This window comes from Chelmon rostratus, chromosome 6, assembly GCF_017976325.1.
Source record: "Chelmon rostratus isolate fCheRos1 chromosome 6, fCheRos1.pri, whole genome shotgun sequence".
NCBI lineage: Eukaryota > Metazoa > Chordata > Actinopteri > Chaetodontiformes > Chaetodontidae > Chelmon > Chelmon rostratus.
In genome coordinates this window covers 5,352,011-5,365,114 of record NC_055663.1, presented here as the reverse complement: position 1 = coordinate 5,365,114, position 13,104 = coordinate 5,352,011, and the positions used below count along the sequence as shown (strand labels likewise).

Here is a 13,104-nt window from a genome sequence, read left to right as displayed (position 1 = left end):
TTAAGCTTATGAAGAATGGACTGCGATATATTGTGGTGGAGGGCAGAGCTCTGTGTGTTTATGGAGGCGAATTAGAGCAGAGTCAGACACATTCATATTAGCCTGGTTCCCTGGGGTCTCCTGTGAGTCCGACACACACACAAAAACACACACCGAGGTACAAACACACGCAAAACGCACAAACACACACAGACATACACTGCACTGACGGCTATAAATACTCTTTGGGATGAAGTCACACTCAGAGAATCAACACACACACGCATGCACACACGCATGCACACACACACACACACCTACATGAGGTCACCACACTCCCAATGCTTCCCAACACAAACATGCCACCCTGAATTCCCACACCAGACTAAAATAGACCTCGTCCGCTCCCTCCAACACCTCCAAAACACAAACTGAAAATCGTGCCTGCAGTCTCACCTCTCTCACCCCTTCTACTACCAACCAGCACTCATGGCCTTGTCCTTTCCATTACCTCTTTTTCACTTGCCTCTTTCTCTCACATCCAACGCCAAAACCCAGACATATCTTTTATCTTGCACAGTCCCCCCCCTTGGCACCTTGCATCTAAGAATAGGGATCTCCCGTTTTATATCCCTGCTGCCCCCCTGTAAAGACTGGTTTTACAGACACTGCAGCCTATCTGCAGCTTAATCCCATCTGATGATTTCTGAAACACGTCTCTCGATGTTTTTTTAAAAAGAAAGAAACAAATAAAAATCCAAACTCAAGGACATTGATTGATTAAAAGAAAAAAGACTTACGAGAGCTGGAGGTGATCGGGCAGGTTGGGGCTACAGGAGCAGTGGGAAGGGAGGAGGGCAATGGGGGGAGGGAGGCAGGACAATTGGGTGAGAGAGGCCTGGTGGAGGTGAGGAACAGCTGGACGCTGTGGTGCTGGAGGACATGGCAGGGCAGCGCTGTCAGACACCTGGGTGCAGGCAGAGACAGGACAGCAGGGGGACAGACAGGAAGTCAGATGGACAGAGGGAAGCCAAATAAAGTCAGCTGGATTTGAGATGTTCAGAGGCTGGATTAGAAAAACACTCCACACCCTCACTTCTTGTCTCTGCTTTGCTGGCCAGACAACTAACAAGCAGGGAAAATGATATTCACAAGCAGCTGCTGCTAGCCAAATGACAGAATTTACTAGATAGAGCATGTTTGCTATTTTGCAAATATGATGTGTGTATAACAAGAGTGCTAAGAAGTTTGAGACCACCAGTGGCGCTACAGAGCAATTTTATCTTGTGCATGTGTACAGGGACGCACATGTACACACACAAGTACATGGCGATCCAATACACATTCCAGCCAGGCCTCATGCTACACTGTGCTAAGTGAAGGCAGTAACGCACCAAGAGATGTTGAAATGCACCAACAAAACACAGTGAGTAAGCGATTGTAAGCAAGCAAACAGTGCAGGATTTAAATTATTCCACAAATCTGCCTTGCTAATTTTTTATAAGGGACAGTAAGTAAGAACTTGATCTGAATTAAGTAGCAAAATTCTCTGATGAGACATTATTTCCTGAAAGAGCTCAATCAAATGTCCTTATTTTTCTCTGCTGGAACAGACTGTACCAGGATAGGACAGAAACAACACTTTCCATGGACAACAATAAACAGGAAGAGCTGTGGGACTGACCTGGGGTCCAGCTCTAAGGACTGAGGGAGGAATTTCTCCACTTCTTCATCAGGAAATGCTTGTGACAGCTTGGGGAGAAAAATAATCAAATAAGACAAACACACACACACACATATATATATATATATATATATATATATATATACACTTCTATGCTGATGATACCACGCTATACATCCCTATAATCCAACCCGGATGTAGCCTGAGATTATTATTATCAGTCAGTGAAAGAGTGAAAGAGTTTCAGCGCTGGTTCTGACCTGGGACAGCAGCTCTGTCACCTCCTGCTGAGTCCTGACAACGGATGACACAAAACCATCTGACCAGCTGGCCTGGAGCGAGGAGTGGAAAAGAGGAAGGACGAGGAGAAGAGGAATGCGGAGGTGATGGAGCAGAAAACCAGGTGGGAGAAGGGGGTAAAAACATGAAGAGATGAAGAGAGGAAATTTGGAAAAATGAGCAGGAGTCAACAGCATGTGTTTTTCTATGTACTGGACCCACCTCGAACACATATTCACTGGAGTCTTCAGACTTGTGTGTCACTCCTCTCAGCACCACCTTCTCAATCACCACTGAAAGTAACACAGATCGTTTCGCAGATGATTAAGCACACGTCACATGTTTGAGACACTTGTTTTAACACATCATTTAGGGTTGATTGGTTTAAATGGGCAGGACTTGACCCACTCTCCTGAGTTAAATCATGTTGTTAAGTACTACAGCGACTGTGAACTAGCCAGTCACCTGCACTGTTCATGGTTAGTCTCAACTCAATGGCTGCAGAGTACAGTGTGTGCAACATGTTTGGTGGGTTTGTTGACCATCCTCAGTGACGCCATGTTGACTTCATCTCCCAGTACTGAGATTTCATTCCTGTATCATGTTGCTAAATAACTGTCCTTCATCAACTACATGCATTTTAACTGCAAAAAGACAGAGAACAGCATTATTACACAGTGTGTCCTGCACTGCAGAATAACACACATATTGGGTAATACAGTGCAGCAAACACAGCAGCATGAAATTCAGCATGTTTTTGTTAGTTGGTTGAAACAAGTGCAGCCAGCACTGACCACTTCCATTATTCTAAGTTAAAAGTAATTTAAAGAGACAAGGGTCTCAAGTTTGAGCTCTGCCTGCAGATCCTTCCAGGACCAAGGCATAGAAAAGACTTGCTTTGCCAGCCTCTGAGCCAATAAAAGGCACTTTAAACTGAAGCTTTTTGTGCAACCTAAATTTATGACTGCTTTCCAAATGGAAAAAAAGTTTTGGCTTAAGTAAGTAAGAGAATCTTCAAGATCATGATGTAACAGTGTAGAAGCTTGCTCGACAGCACTGATGGGTCCTGAAGCTAGACTGCGACATAACTGACATAATGACACTTGCAACATTATTTGCTTTCCTCTTCCAATTACTGTCTCCCCACAAGTTCAAACACATTTCATACAACAGCTTGATGTGAGTATTTCTCAACATATAACCCAGATATAACACATTCTCTTCCTCCAGCTTTCTTTCAGCAGCCTCAACTACTATTTACACCTCCCTATTTTCTTGCTAATTCAACTCTACTCTTGTTACACCCCTAGTTTCATCTATGATTGAGACAAATGAACCAAACTAATCTGTGAGATGTGAGAGCTCCTTATCTTGCTATTCCATTCATCCTTGAAGATTAGTCCACTACCCTCAGCACTGTGAACCATCTGATACTAATCAGCACTTAGTGACTCTGTACACTCATGGTCTGACCGACTGTACATTTTGTCCATTAGATGAGTCTAAACTCTTGGCAAAAACTCTACCATGTTCTGTATATATGCACTCTAATTTTCCATCTGGACAGAAACTGTCCTGGCAGTAGTGCCAAAGCCCTCCCCACAGCTGCTACTGTACAACTCATTCAGGATCGTGCTCCCCACTTGGGATTCAGCCTCCACAAATTTGTCTGGTCCAACCTGTAACCTGCCCACCAGCTGCCTGCAGCTATTTGTATCAAATTTAAAACACTGGTGCTGTCCTTTAGGACTATTAACCTCTGAGTAACCATCCAGCCCTCAATTCTGGCACCAAAACCTCCCTCCGCTGGTCCTGTTTGCGCAATGACATTTCCACTCCTGACACACCAAATTATCCCCACTAACCCTGGCCTCACCCCTAATCATCCAGTGTAACTTGAGAACACATCATATTTGTATTCCAAGAAGATGTATCATGACTTAATAATGTGAGTGTGTGCATAAATATATGGATGCAAATCTGTCTTTACTCACACAGGAGTCAGGACCGTTTGCATTCACACACACAGGCACACACATCTTGGATTATTTGAGCATATGTCTACATATACGCCTGAATGCATGCCTCAGGGGCAGAGGCAGGCTAGGGCTGCTCCACAGCCATTAGACCCATGCCATCAGTTACAAGGCGAGTTGAAGTGGTGGAAACGCTAAATAGCTGGGTGTGTGTGTGTGTGTGCGTGTGTGTTTGTGTGTGTAGAAGACCTCCAGGTACCAATTCAGTCATATTAGACTCCAGAACTCTCTATTTGAAACCACATGAGGCGTGCAGAAACAAGCAGCAGGGGAGGGGAAGACATGAGGGAAGGAGGAGACAAATAAAGGCGAGGATAAAGGAGTAAAGAGAGAGGTGTTGCCCTCATAAAACACGCATGCACGCAGGCATGCACACACACAGAAGACTTGACAAAGTCCTTGTGTGTGTGTGTGACATGCTGCCGATGTGACCGAAGGAAGTGTTTCAGTTATATGCTAATAATGATAATACTACATATTGATAAACATCCCTCATGCTGTCTGTGTCTGTATTACTTTTGATGGATATTTGGGTATAACCACAGATAATGCGTGTGCTAAAAAACACATCGTAAAACCAACATGAGGTGTGGCTGATTCTGCCTGGCCTGAGGTAGCAAACACTGTAAACACACACAGGGAAAATGGTAGGGCATGGCATATAAACCTAATTGTGTGTCGCCTGAGAGAATGTGTGTGTGTATGCTTCTCTGCATTTGCGTTTTATGTGTTTCGACATGCTGAATGCAGTGTGTGTGTGTGTGTGTGTGTGTGTGTGTGTGTGTGTGTGTGTGTGTGTGTGTCTGTTTTCTGCTGGTGACAGCTACGTGGTGTGACCATGAGGTAGTGAGATAGCTGAGTATTGTGTTACAGACAGAGGCAGGGGGCCAAGACAATAACAGACTGAAGAGGCTCGCCCCACCTTAAACCACATACTGTACACTGGCAGGTCACTGGGTGAATGATAATGGAAACTACGCTAGCTGATCAAATTGTCTTGTGGAAACCAATAATTCAGTGTGAGTGTGACAGTGTGAGAATGGAGAACAAGTCACTGCTGCCAATTTTGTCACAATGTGTGTTTGGTTTATTTTAAGTGAAGATATTTACTCTTTGGCTATGTTATTTTCCAAAGACCCGACACCCCAGTGCGACATCCACCAAGGTGTTTTCATGTTGCCTGATTATGATGCACAACACAAGGGACGCTGGAAAAAGCTCACCTAAATGGAATGCAGTCATTTTTAAACGATATACCATGCTGGCTTTTTCTAAACAAACAAACAAACAAACACCATATAGATTTATACAAAAGTAATCCCTCTCAATCATGACTTAGGACCCACTGGAAGTGGACAAAGATTGTTCAAAAATGAGAGTCAATCTGGGGCTGGTGAGCATTGAGGGAGAGGACGTGGAGTTGGTCTGTTTTTTGTTGGACAGGTAGGTGCCAGCGGTTAGCTTAGCTAGCGTGCTAATGTATTGGCTTCTCCATTACAACAAAAGAATGTTTGTTCGCTAACATTGACGTGGATTTTCTGATGTCCTGTCAGAGACCAGCTGCTAACTGGAGCAGGTTTTGATGCAGCCTTTCTGCCTTATTCCCAAGTCTTAACTGTAGTACTTTAGCTGAAGTTTCTATGTTTTAAGAAGTGCTCAAATTCCCTTCAGGATGATAACAGAGTCTGAAATGAGTGTCAGAGTCCAGAAGAGTTGGGTCCAGAGAGCTTTATTCTCTTTCTAGATTACAAAAACAGAGCATGCTCTGCAGAACAGACTGACTTTCCTTGTTGAAACATCACTTTTTATACTGAAATTGGGGGCGTGGATACATAGCCACACCACATGATGCCACGTCCACGTAATAAATCTTTTAGTATATATTGACAGACCATCATGATTATACAGAGGGTTACAACACCGTTACGACACATGAGGCATGTATATACCCAATGATGGGATGTCACTAGCATGCAGTATATGTTTTAATTGGACGTCACAAACATGAGATACATGTAGTAGCATAAGATATGGTTTATAGTGTGAGTCCACGTGGAAGAGATAGTCCAGGGTGGAACAGCTGATTCCGGGAAGAGCACTTCTTCAACAGGCAGATGTGTGGCAGTGTCATAAAAGCGAGTGATGGTCAAGGGGTAGAGCGTGTTGTACACCCATATAATGACCTTGTGGGAGCTTGAAGATTTCACAGGTGATCATAAATTAGGGAAATCCTTTGCCACGTTCAGCCTGCTCAATGGCTCACGTTTCATCAGCCCATTGCCTGAAGCAAGGGATGGCGCTCTGGTGGGAAGCTATGACAAAGGTGGTGATCTTCTCTACAAATCGGTGGGGGCCAGGCAAAGTTTCTCCCTGCTTTACTAACTCAGATGCATATACAGAGCTTAGCCACCACCCTTGTGGGGGTTCTGCCATCTTCCTGCTCTGGATTCATCCAACCAATGGTCAAGGTCTAGGTTATAATCACGAAAACCTGCTACCTTGTTTGCTATCACGATGCATTTCACATCTTTGTGCGACCTGTAATTTTCGTTGCACTGTTGTGAATAACCGGTAATGGCAGTGTCACCTAATTTAATCAACTGGCTCTCTGGTCCTTAGGCGTTTTTCGTCCATGCCTGGGTCATTATTTCTTTCTGCCATTACAAAATTGCTTCCAGAATTTTATCATCTCGGTTAACATTACATAATGATGGGCCATGCTGACTTACAATGTCGTCGTCGTCGTACGATGGTGGGCTACCCACTCTGTGTAGGACCACAGAGTTTTCTGGTAGTTCTAGATTTGAATGGGGAAATGTCCCACTACTTTGGTAGCTAGGTTGAGCACAGCTCTGACAAGAAGGAAAGCACAGAACGTGGTCACTATCTTTTTTGCATTTCCATTAAAGAGGTGGCATGGGGCTGGTTCTCAATTTGTTCCACGGCCGATATGGTCCAATTTATGAAGCATTTTTGACTGTATGTATGTGGTGTGCCTTCATCAGGAAGGACCAGATGCTTTGCGAGATTAACCGTGAATCATCAGTTCTGGCGAAGAGAGAATTAACTCATAACCAGTTTGTCTTGCCTGTGATAAGACGAAATGCAGACTTGTCAGTAGAGCATGGAATTGGAGGGACATAAACAAGTTAACAGGGTGTCCCACGGTAATAGAAGATGCTTTTTGTACAGCAAAGATGGCCGCTGCCAGTTCTTGATAGCAGGGTGGGAGCCCTACTTCAGTGTTGTCCATCTTAGTGCTATAATATGCCAATGGTTCCTGATTGGAACATATTGCATCAACACTGCACATGTATAACCTGATCGTTATGCAACATACAAATGAAATGGCTTGCTATAGTCTGGGTTTCCGACCGCAGGGGCAGTCTTTAAGTAATTTAATTGCTTAAGATTTTTTCAGCATCAGTCCATTGTAGTGATGCTGATTGCCCTGTGGCACGAATCAGTGCCCATAACAGAGCTGTTTTTATCGCATAGTCTACAATCCATGTTCTGCTGTATCCTGCCATCCCCTAGAAAGACAGCATTAGTCCTACTTTTTGCGGCTTTGGTATCTCAGTAATGGCCTCAATATGTGAAGAGGCTACCTTTCTTTGATTTCTGCATAATCTCCTCCCCAAATATTCTACTTCATTGGCTAGTGCTTTTAATACTGTAATTGAATCCTGTTTACGTTTTAGTTGGGCTGACAAGTAAATGTCATCCATGTATTGAACAATGGTACTTTGCACTCTGCATTGTTGCCCTCTATTAGGTTCTTCAGTCCTGGTTTTAAAAGAATTTCTTCTGCGTCGTGCTTCCCGATGATGTACATGACTAATGCCTTGATGTCCCCCAAAGCTAATGTCACTCCTGCTGTGCTTTCTTCTAGGGCTGTAATCCACTTGTTGGCTCCTTCTGTGAGGTCTGGTAGTCTGTCAGCGAGGCCTATCATGTCACAGAAAGACTATGGCACATATTGTCGCTGGTTTGGAGCCTTTGTTATCATGGGGAACATGAGATCCGGTACGCCCTCATCTGGCCGGGTGAACTGAGACGTCTTCCGCTGCAGAGCTTCATGTATCTTTCCTGAGTTCCTGAGTATGCACTTTTCACCTGTTTTTTGTCTCCCGTCCCTGTTGTTCCACCAGCGAATGAAGGGTTTGTTCTATGTCATTTAGTTGGTGTTGCATTTGTGTCATGCAGTTGTTTCTGCCTGAAGTCACAGCGCCCGGTAACTGCACCTTTATTGCTCCGGGATCAGGCTCTGCTGATCGTCCTCTTGATCCGTCAATGAGTGTGTCTACTTCTTCCACAAAGGTTTGCATATGTTCCTGCATTAACCTGTCTTTTTCTTGCCAGAACTGTGTCTCTTCATCTGTCTTGGGGTGCTGTGTAGAGTTGGTACAGGTCGTATGCTTGGGGCAGACTGGCCATATTGTTTTGATCCAGCTGCCGCTCTCCATTGTTCCATTTTTTGTATTTCTTCAAATGCCCGACTCTCTAACAGGCGCTGTTGTTCCATTTCCTGGTTTTCCTTGCATGTCATCTGTTCTAATGTGCAATGCAGCTCTTTGCCTGTGATTCGGCTTCTTCTTGTGGGTAGGTCATTAGGCCTTCGCATTATCTGGCAGTCACCTCTTCTTCTTCTCTCCAAGTCACTTCTCTCTTGTTTGCTGGAGCTGTATTCACTGTTTGCCTCAGCTTCTGCCTCACATTGTTTTCCCCAGGTCACTGTGAAGAGCTCACCTTTGATCTCACTTTGTTACTCATCTTTGCACAGTCCTGGTCCTATTACATACTGTTCTGACAGTGGTGCTGCAGTGTTAGATGCATATGGGGGCAACTGGTCATCCAATTGTGGGGCTGATGACTGTTTTGGCTGTTTTTCAGCTGTCTCTTTTTTATCCAGCAGTTCTTCCTCTTCTCTTACTGGTAATTGTGTCTCGTTAAGCACTTGTCTTCGCCCTTCTTGCCTGAACCATCTTAACACTTCTCTTTCTCTTGTTCTTTTGCCTCACTTGGTGTAGATCTGGGAGTGTCTGGCTCGTCAGCTCTTTTAGTTTTTATCAATGCAATCATTTTACTGGCAATGATACGTGGTTTGAGCTTTCTATTCAACCTGTAATCAAATCTTAATTCTTCAGTTCCGTCTTCTCCAGGGGTTTTAGTTATCCAGCTGAATTTGCCTGTTTCCCACTGTACTCTCCTGGGGACTACTGAGATGCAGAGTCGTGGATCATCCGATTCCCTATTTATCCCTATTAAGGGCAAATGTTCAGGAATTGCAAAAATGGGTTTTAGTGGCACATTCGCTTCTGCTCTGGGCTCGTTACAAAGATGCCCCAACAGGGGAGCTAGTGGGAACGGGGTCCAAAGCTTGTGCAGTGTCCAATCTACAGTGGAGAACTCTCTATTTATCTCAGACAAGTTGACAAACTTTGTTATGTTCGACAGTTTCCAGCAGATCAGTATGCTCTATACCACATTCATCCTTATAGGTTCACTCCAACCAGAAATGAGTTCTAATCCATTGTGTCTCAGAGTCTTCTTCTTCAATAAAATGCTGGAATGACACTACTTCACTATCGACTTCAGCTTCCATCTGTCTTATTTTACCACTATGTTTTAAAACATTAAAACATTTAATACACTTCGATCATTCTCAACATTACTCCACTTTAAAATAATATAAAGGCCAACGCCATTACTATTTCAAAGACAATATGTCCAATAGTGGACTGTTCCTCTAACTCTCTTAGATTATCAATTCTGTTCTTCCCTTCTCAGTCCCTTTTTCCAACTCCTCGTAATAAATCTTTTTCAGTTTTTGGCCTTGTTTATACGGGTGTCCTGTCAGCTGTTCGTATTCCCCTAACACACCTGTCATTCTTCCCATGATGTATATACTGGAATCTGATGATCCCCACAAAATCTCCAGTGCATTAGCTGTCTTGCCCTCGTTGGTTCTATTGGTGTCTGGAAAGATGCTAGGTAATTTTTAAAAATAGAAACATGGAAACATGGAAACATAGGACCCCAAACGGAGATATCTACTTACACATTCTCTTCATGCACACTAGTGCACAGCCCCAATAATTTAAAAAAACACATTAGCACTAGAATTTGAAATGTCCCTGATCAATATATTTAAATTCTAGCTGATGAAATGACGATGTGTAATGTCAGAGGGGTTTCTCGTATGCAAACCTTGTGTTCGGCTGCAACAAGTAGCTGGAATACACGGGAAAACTCTGACAAACCCAACGCATGCCACCTGCCCAGCACCAAACAGCAGACAGGAGTTTCTCAGGAGTTGGTGAAGACCAATACAGAGCTAAAAGGAGGATAAATGCTGGACTTGCACTTGACAGGTGGCCAGAAACACATCTCCATTTAAATGCTAATGTTACTCCATAGCTCCTGGATGTAAATACACTGGTTGTCAGCTCTAAGAAATTGTGAAATGTGGTATTTGTATTAATGCAGGCCTTAGTGACTTAAAAACAACAACAAAGCTTCTCACTGGTATCTATCCATGCAGGGAGGTTTGCTTTTATCTTTCAAGGGTTCAAGATATACAACACTAAGGTTTGCTCTACCACCCCAATACAAAGATTAACTTAAAAAATTCAACAGCTATGTTTCATAACGTTCATTTAATATGGGAATGTACCATATGAATGCTTGACAATGGTTTGATTCATCATAATTGAACAAAATATTGAGACGTATCATAACGTTTCATCACAGTAGGGACTGTCTGACAGAAGGCTTGCTAATGACTGCCTTGACAAGTCACCCTGAACCTGAAACCACATGCATCCAAACTGATATACTACACTGCAGCTCACACACTCACACACAGACACAGTCAGGTTTCCATCACTTCAGAGGACATCGCATTGACTAATATAGTGACTTACCCTAGCCCAATTCCTAACCCTAGCCCAGGTCGTCACCCTTAAATTTTTAGTGATTGAAAACTTGCGTTTCGTCCCCAAAATGTGACTGTGTAAACAGACGTATGTCCCCACATGAGTAATACATGGCCACACGCGCACACGCACACACACAGACACACACACACACACACACAGAGTCAAGCCTTAGAGGAGCATACTTTGCACTTAGTTTTAGTGTTCAGATGTACCAGCGTGTTACATCTTGTTCAACCAGGCTGCAGTGTACAGCATGGCACACACTCTTCATGGGGATTTGTGCGGACGGAGGGTGGGGGTGAGGCCATACATATACGTATATAGACATACATGACATACACAGTAAGTCAGACAGAGACTTCCATCAAGAAAAGCACAGTACAGCAGAGAGCATTTCCATAACAACAGTCTGTAAGTACTGTGCTCATCATAAGTGTTGATCTGGGAGTGAAGCAACAATTTAGAAATGTAATCTGAACATAAAAACAAGAAGTTGTGCAATGACTGTTCCAGTAGCTCACCCTTTCCTGCTTTCCCCTGGTGGTTCTTGGTTGGTGCTGCTGCTGCTGCATCCTGGCCCTGTGCAGCAGGTAGAGGAGGAGGAGGCTGATGAGGAGGTGGTGGAGGAGGAGGCGGGGGAGGAGGAGGTGGGGGGAGGTCTGGGTGCGGCGGGCCGAGCTCTTGGCCGACCGCTTGGTCTCGTCTCCCCGTGGTGACCCCTGAGCCCTGCCCTGAGACTGCGCCGGCCTCTCTGGTCTGGCTCTGGAGCGCAGGGGTGAGAGATCAATCAGCAAAAGAGAGGTTAAGCCCACAAGGCGAGAGTCAGGGATAACTAGACACAGTACAGGACAGCATTAACTCCTCAAGTGCAGCTTGTGTGCACACTGGAGTATGTGCAGTACCAATATAACAGTGACCTCAAGGTTTTACATCTGTGCTCACAGACAGGTCGACTGTAAAAAGACAGATAGTGAATACTGCGAGCACATGGAAACAGTCCCACACTGTTTCCCCCTCCTCTCCACCACTTGCCTTGACGGTCCAAAATGGGCACAAAAACACACACAAGGCAACATTCAACAAGCATCTAGATGAATGCAACGCTTAAGCTCTGTGCTGTCACTGCTCGAACAAACTCAAACACTGAGCAACGCACTCTCCAGGGCTGGCACAGTGCTAAAACAAAGTGAGGAGAAAGATCTGGCAGAGCGGAGCAAACCAATATTTAACCAGACCCGTCCACGGAGAGGGCGCTCTTATTTATAGCAGCGCGCTCGAGGAGCAGCTGTAGGGAGAAAGAGTTGACGTCCAAACACACATTTAAACCTGGAGGCGGCTTTCACTGTTGGACAAACTGCTGCTCTGATTGAAACTGGGGCTGATGTGTTTTGCTGAAGAACACCACAAAAGGTCAGATCCACCAGCAAACTTTTCAAACCTCATCCTCGTCCTGCAAACTATTGTCATTAAGTAAACATTAGATTTTGGGAAACTCCAGTTTAAGATACTGCTATGAAAACAATCTTTCTGTGATTAGTAGTCTAAGTTGTATTGGATGTACTGTCCTATAACTTCTTCAATGAATAGTTTCCTTGGGTACTTTCATAGATTTATTAGTACTGTAGCTTAGCTTTTGAATGAATGTCATCACCATCGTTTTGGTTCCCTCTCACCACTGCCATCATTTCCACTGCCTTTCACTCACTGCAGGCTGTTTTTAGTGACAAATCTCAACACTGACCAAACTGGACCAGGACACAGTTAGCAGCTAGTTAGTGAACAGAGCATTTTGCAGGTAAAGAGCCAGACATATTTCACAGGAGTTGGCGGAGACCAAAAACAGAGCCAAAAGAGAGTACATGCTGGACTTACATTCATCAGGTGGCCAGGAACACGACAACAAATACATGTCTGCAAACCAGCTTTATAAGGTATTACCTTATATGTAACGGTTTATATTTTTTTTGTACTGCCTCCCAGTCACCAAAAAAATCCATACAAGTTTGTATAATTACAAAAAGATCTTTATCACCCAGTCTATTGCTCATGAATTTAGGCTTTTAACATGTTTTACTGAAAGCAAAACATTCACATGGCAATCCACGACTGTCAGACAAACAGCACAGTTTATAAATCCCTAGAGCCCACAAGATTATGAAATATTCCTCCAACTCAAAGCCAGTAC

At 44.0% G+C, this 13,104-nt stretch overlaps 1 protein-coding gene across 1 annotated transcript in view; it reads right to left on the bottom strand.

Annotated features, from left to right (window-relative positions):
- Positions 1–13,104, bottom strand: part of zcchc14 (zinc finger, CCHC domain containing 14) — a 34,036-nt gene that overhangs the window by 12,824 nt on the left and 8,108 nt on the right. The window contains exons 3-7 of the mRNA XM_041939844.1: positions 11,441–11,681; positions 2,165–2,235; positions 1,924–1,995; positions 1,664–1,731; positions 780–946 (exon numbers count right to left, since the gene is read on the bottom strand). Of these exons, the coding sequence (XP_041795778.1) occupies positions 780–946; positions 1,664–1,731; positions 1,924–1,995; positions 2,165–2,235; positions 11,441–11,681 (619 nt within the window). The remainder of the gene's footprint in view (positions 1–779; positions 947–1,663; positions 1,732–1,923; positions 1,996–2,164; positions 2,236–11,440; positions 11,682–13,104) is intronic.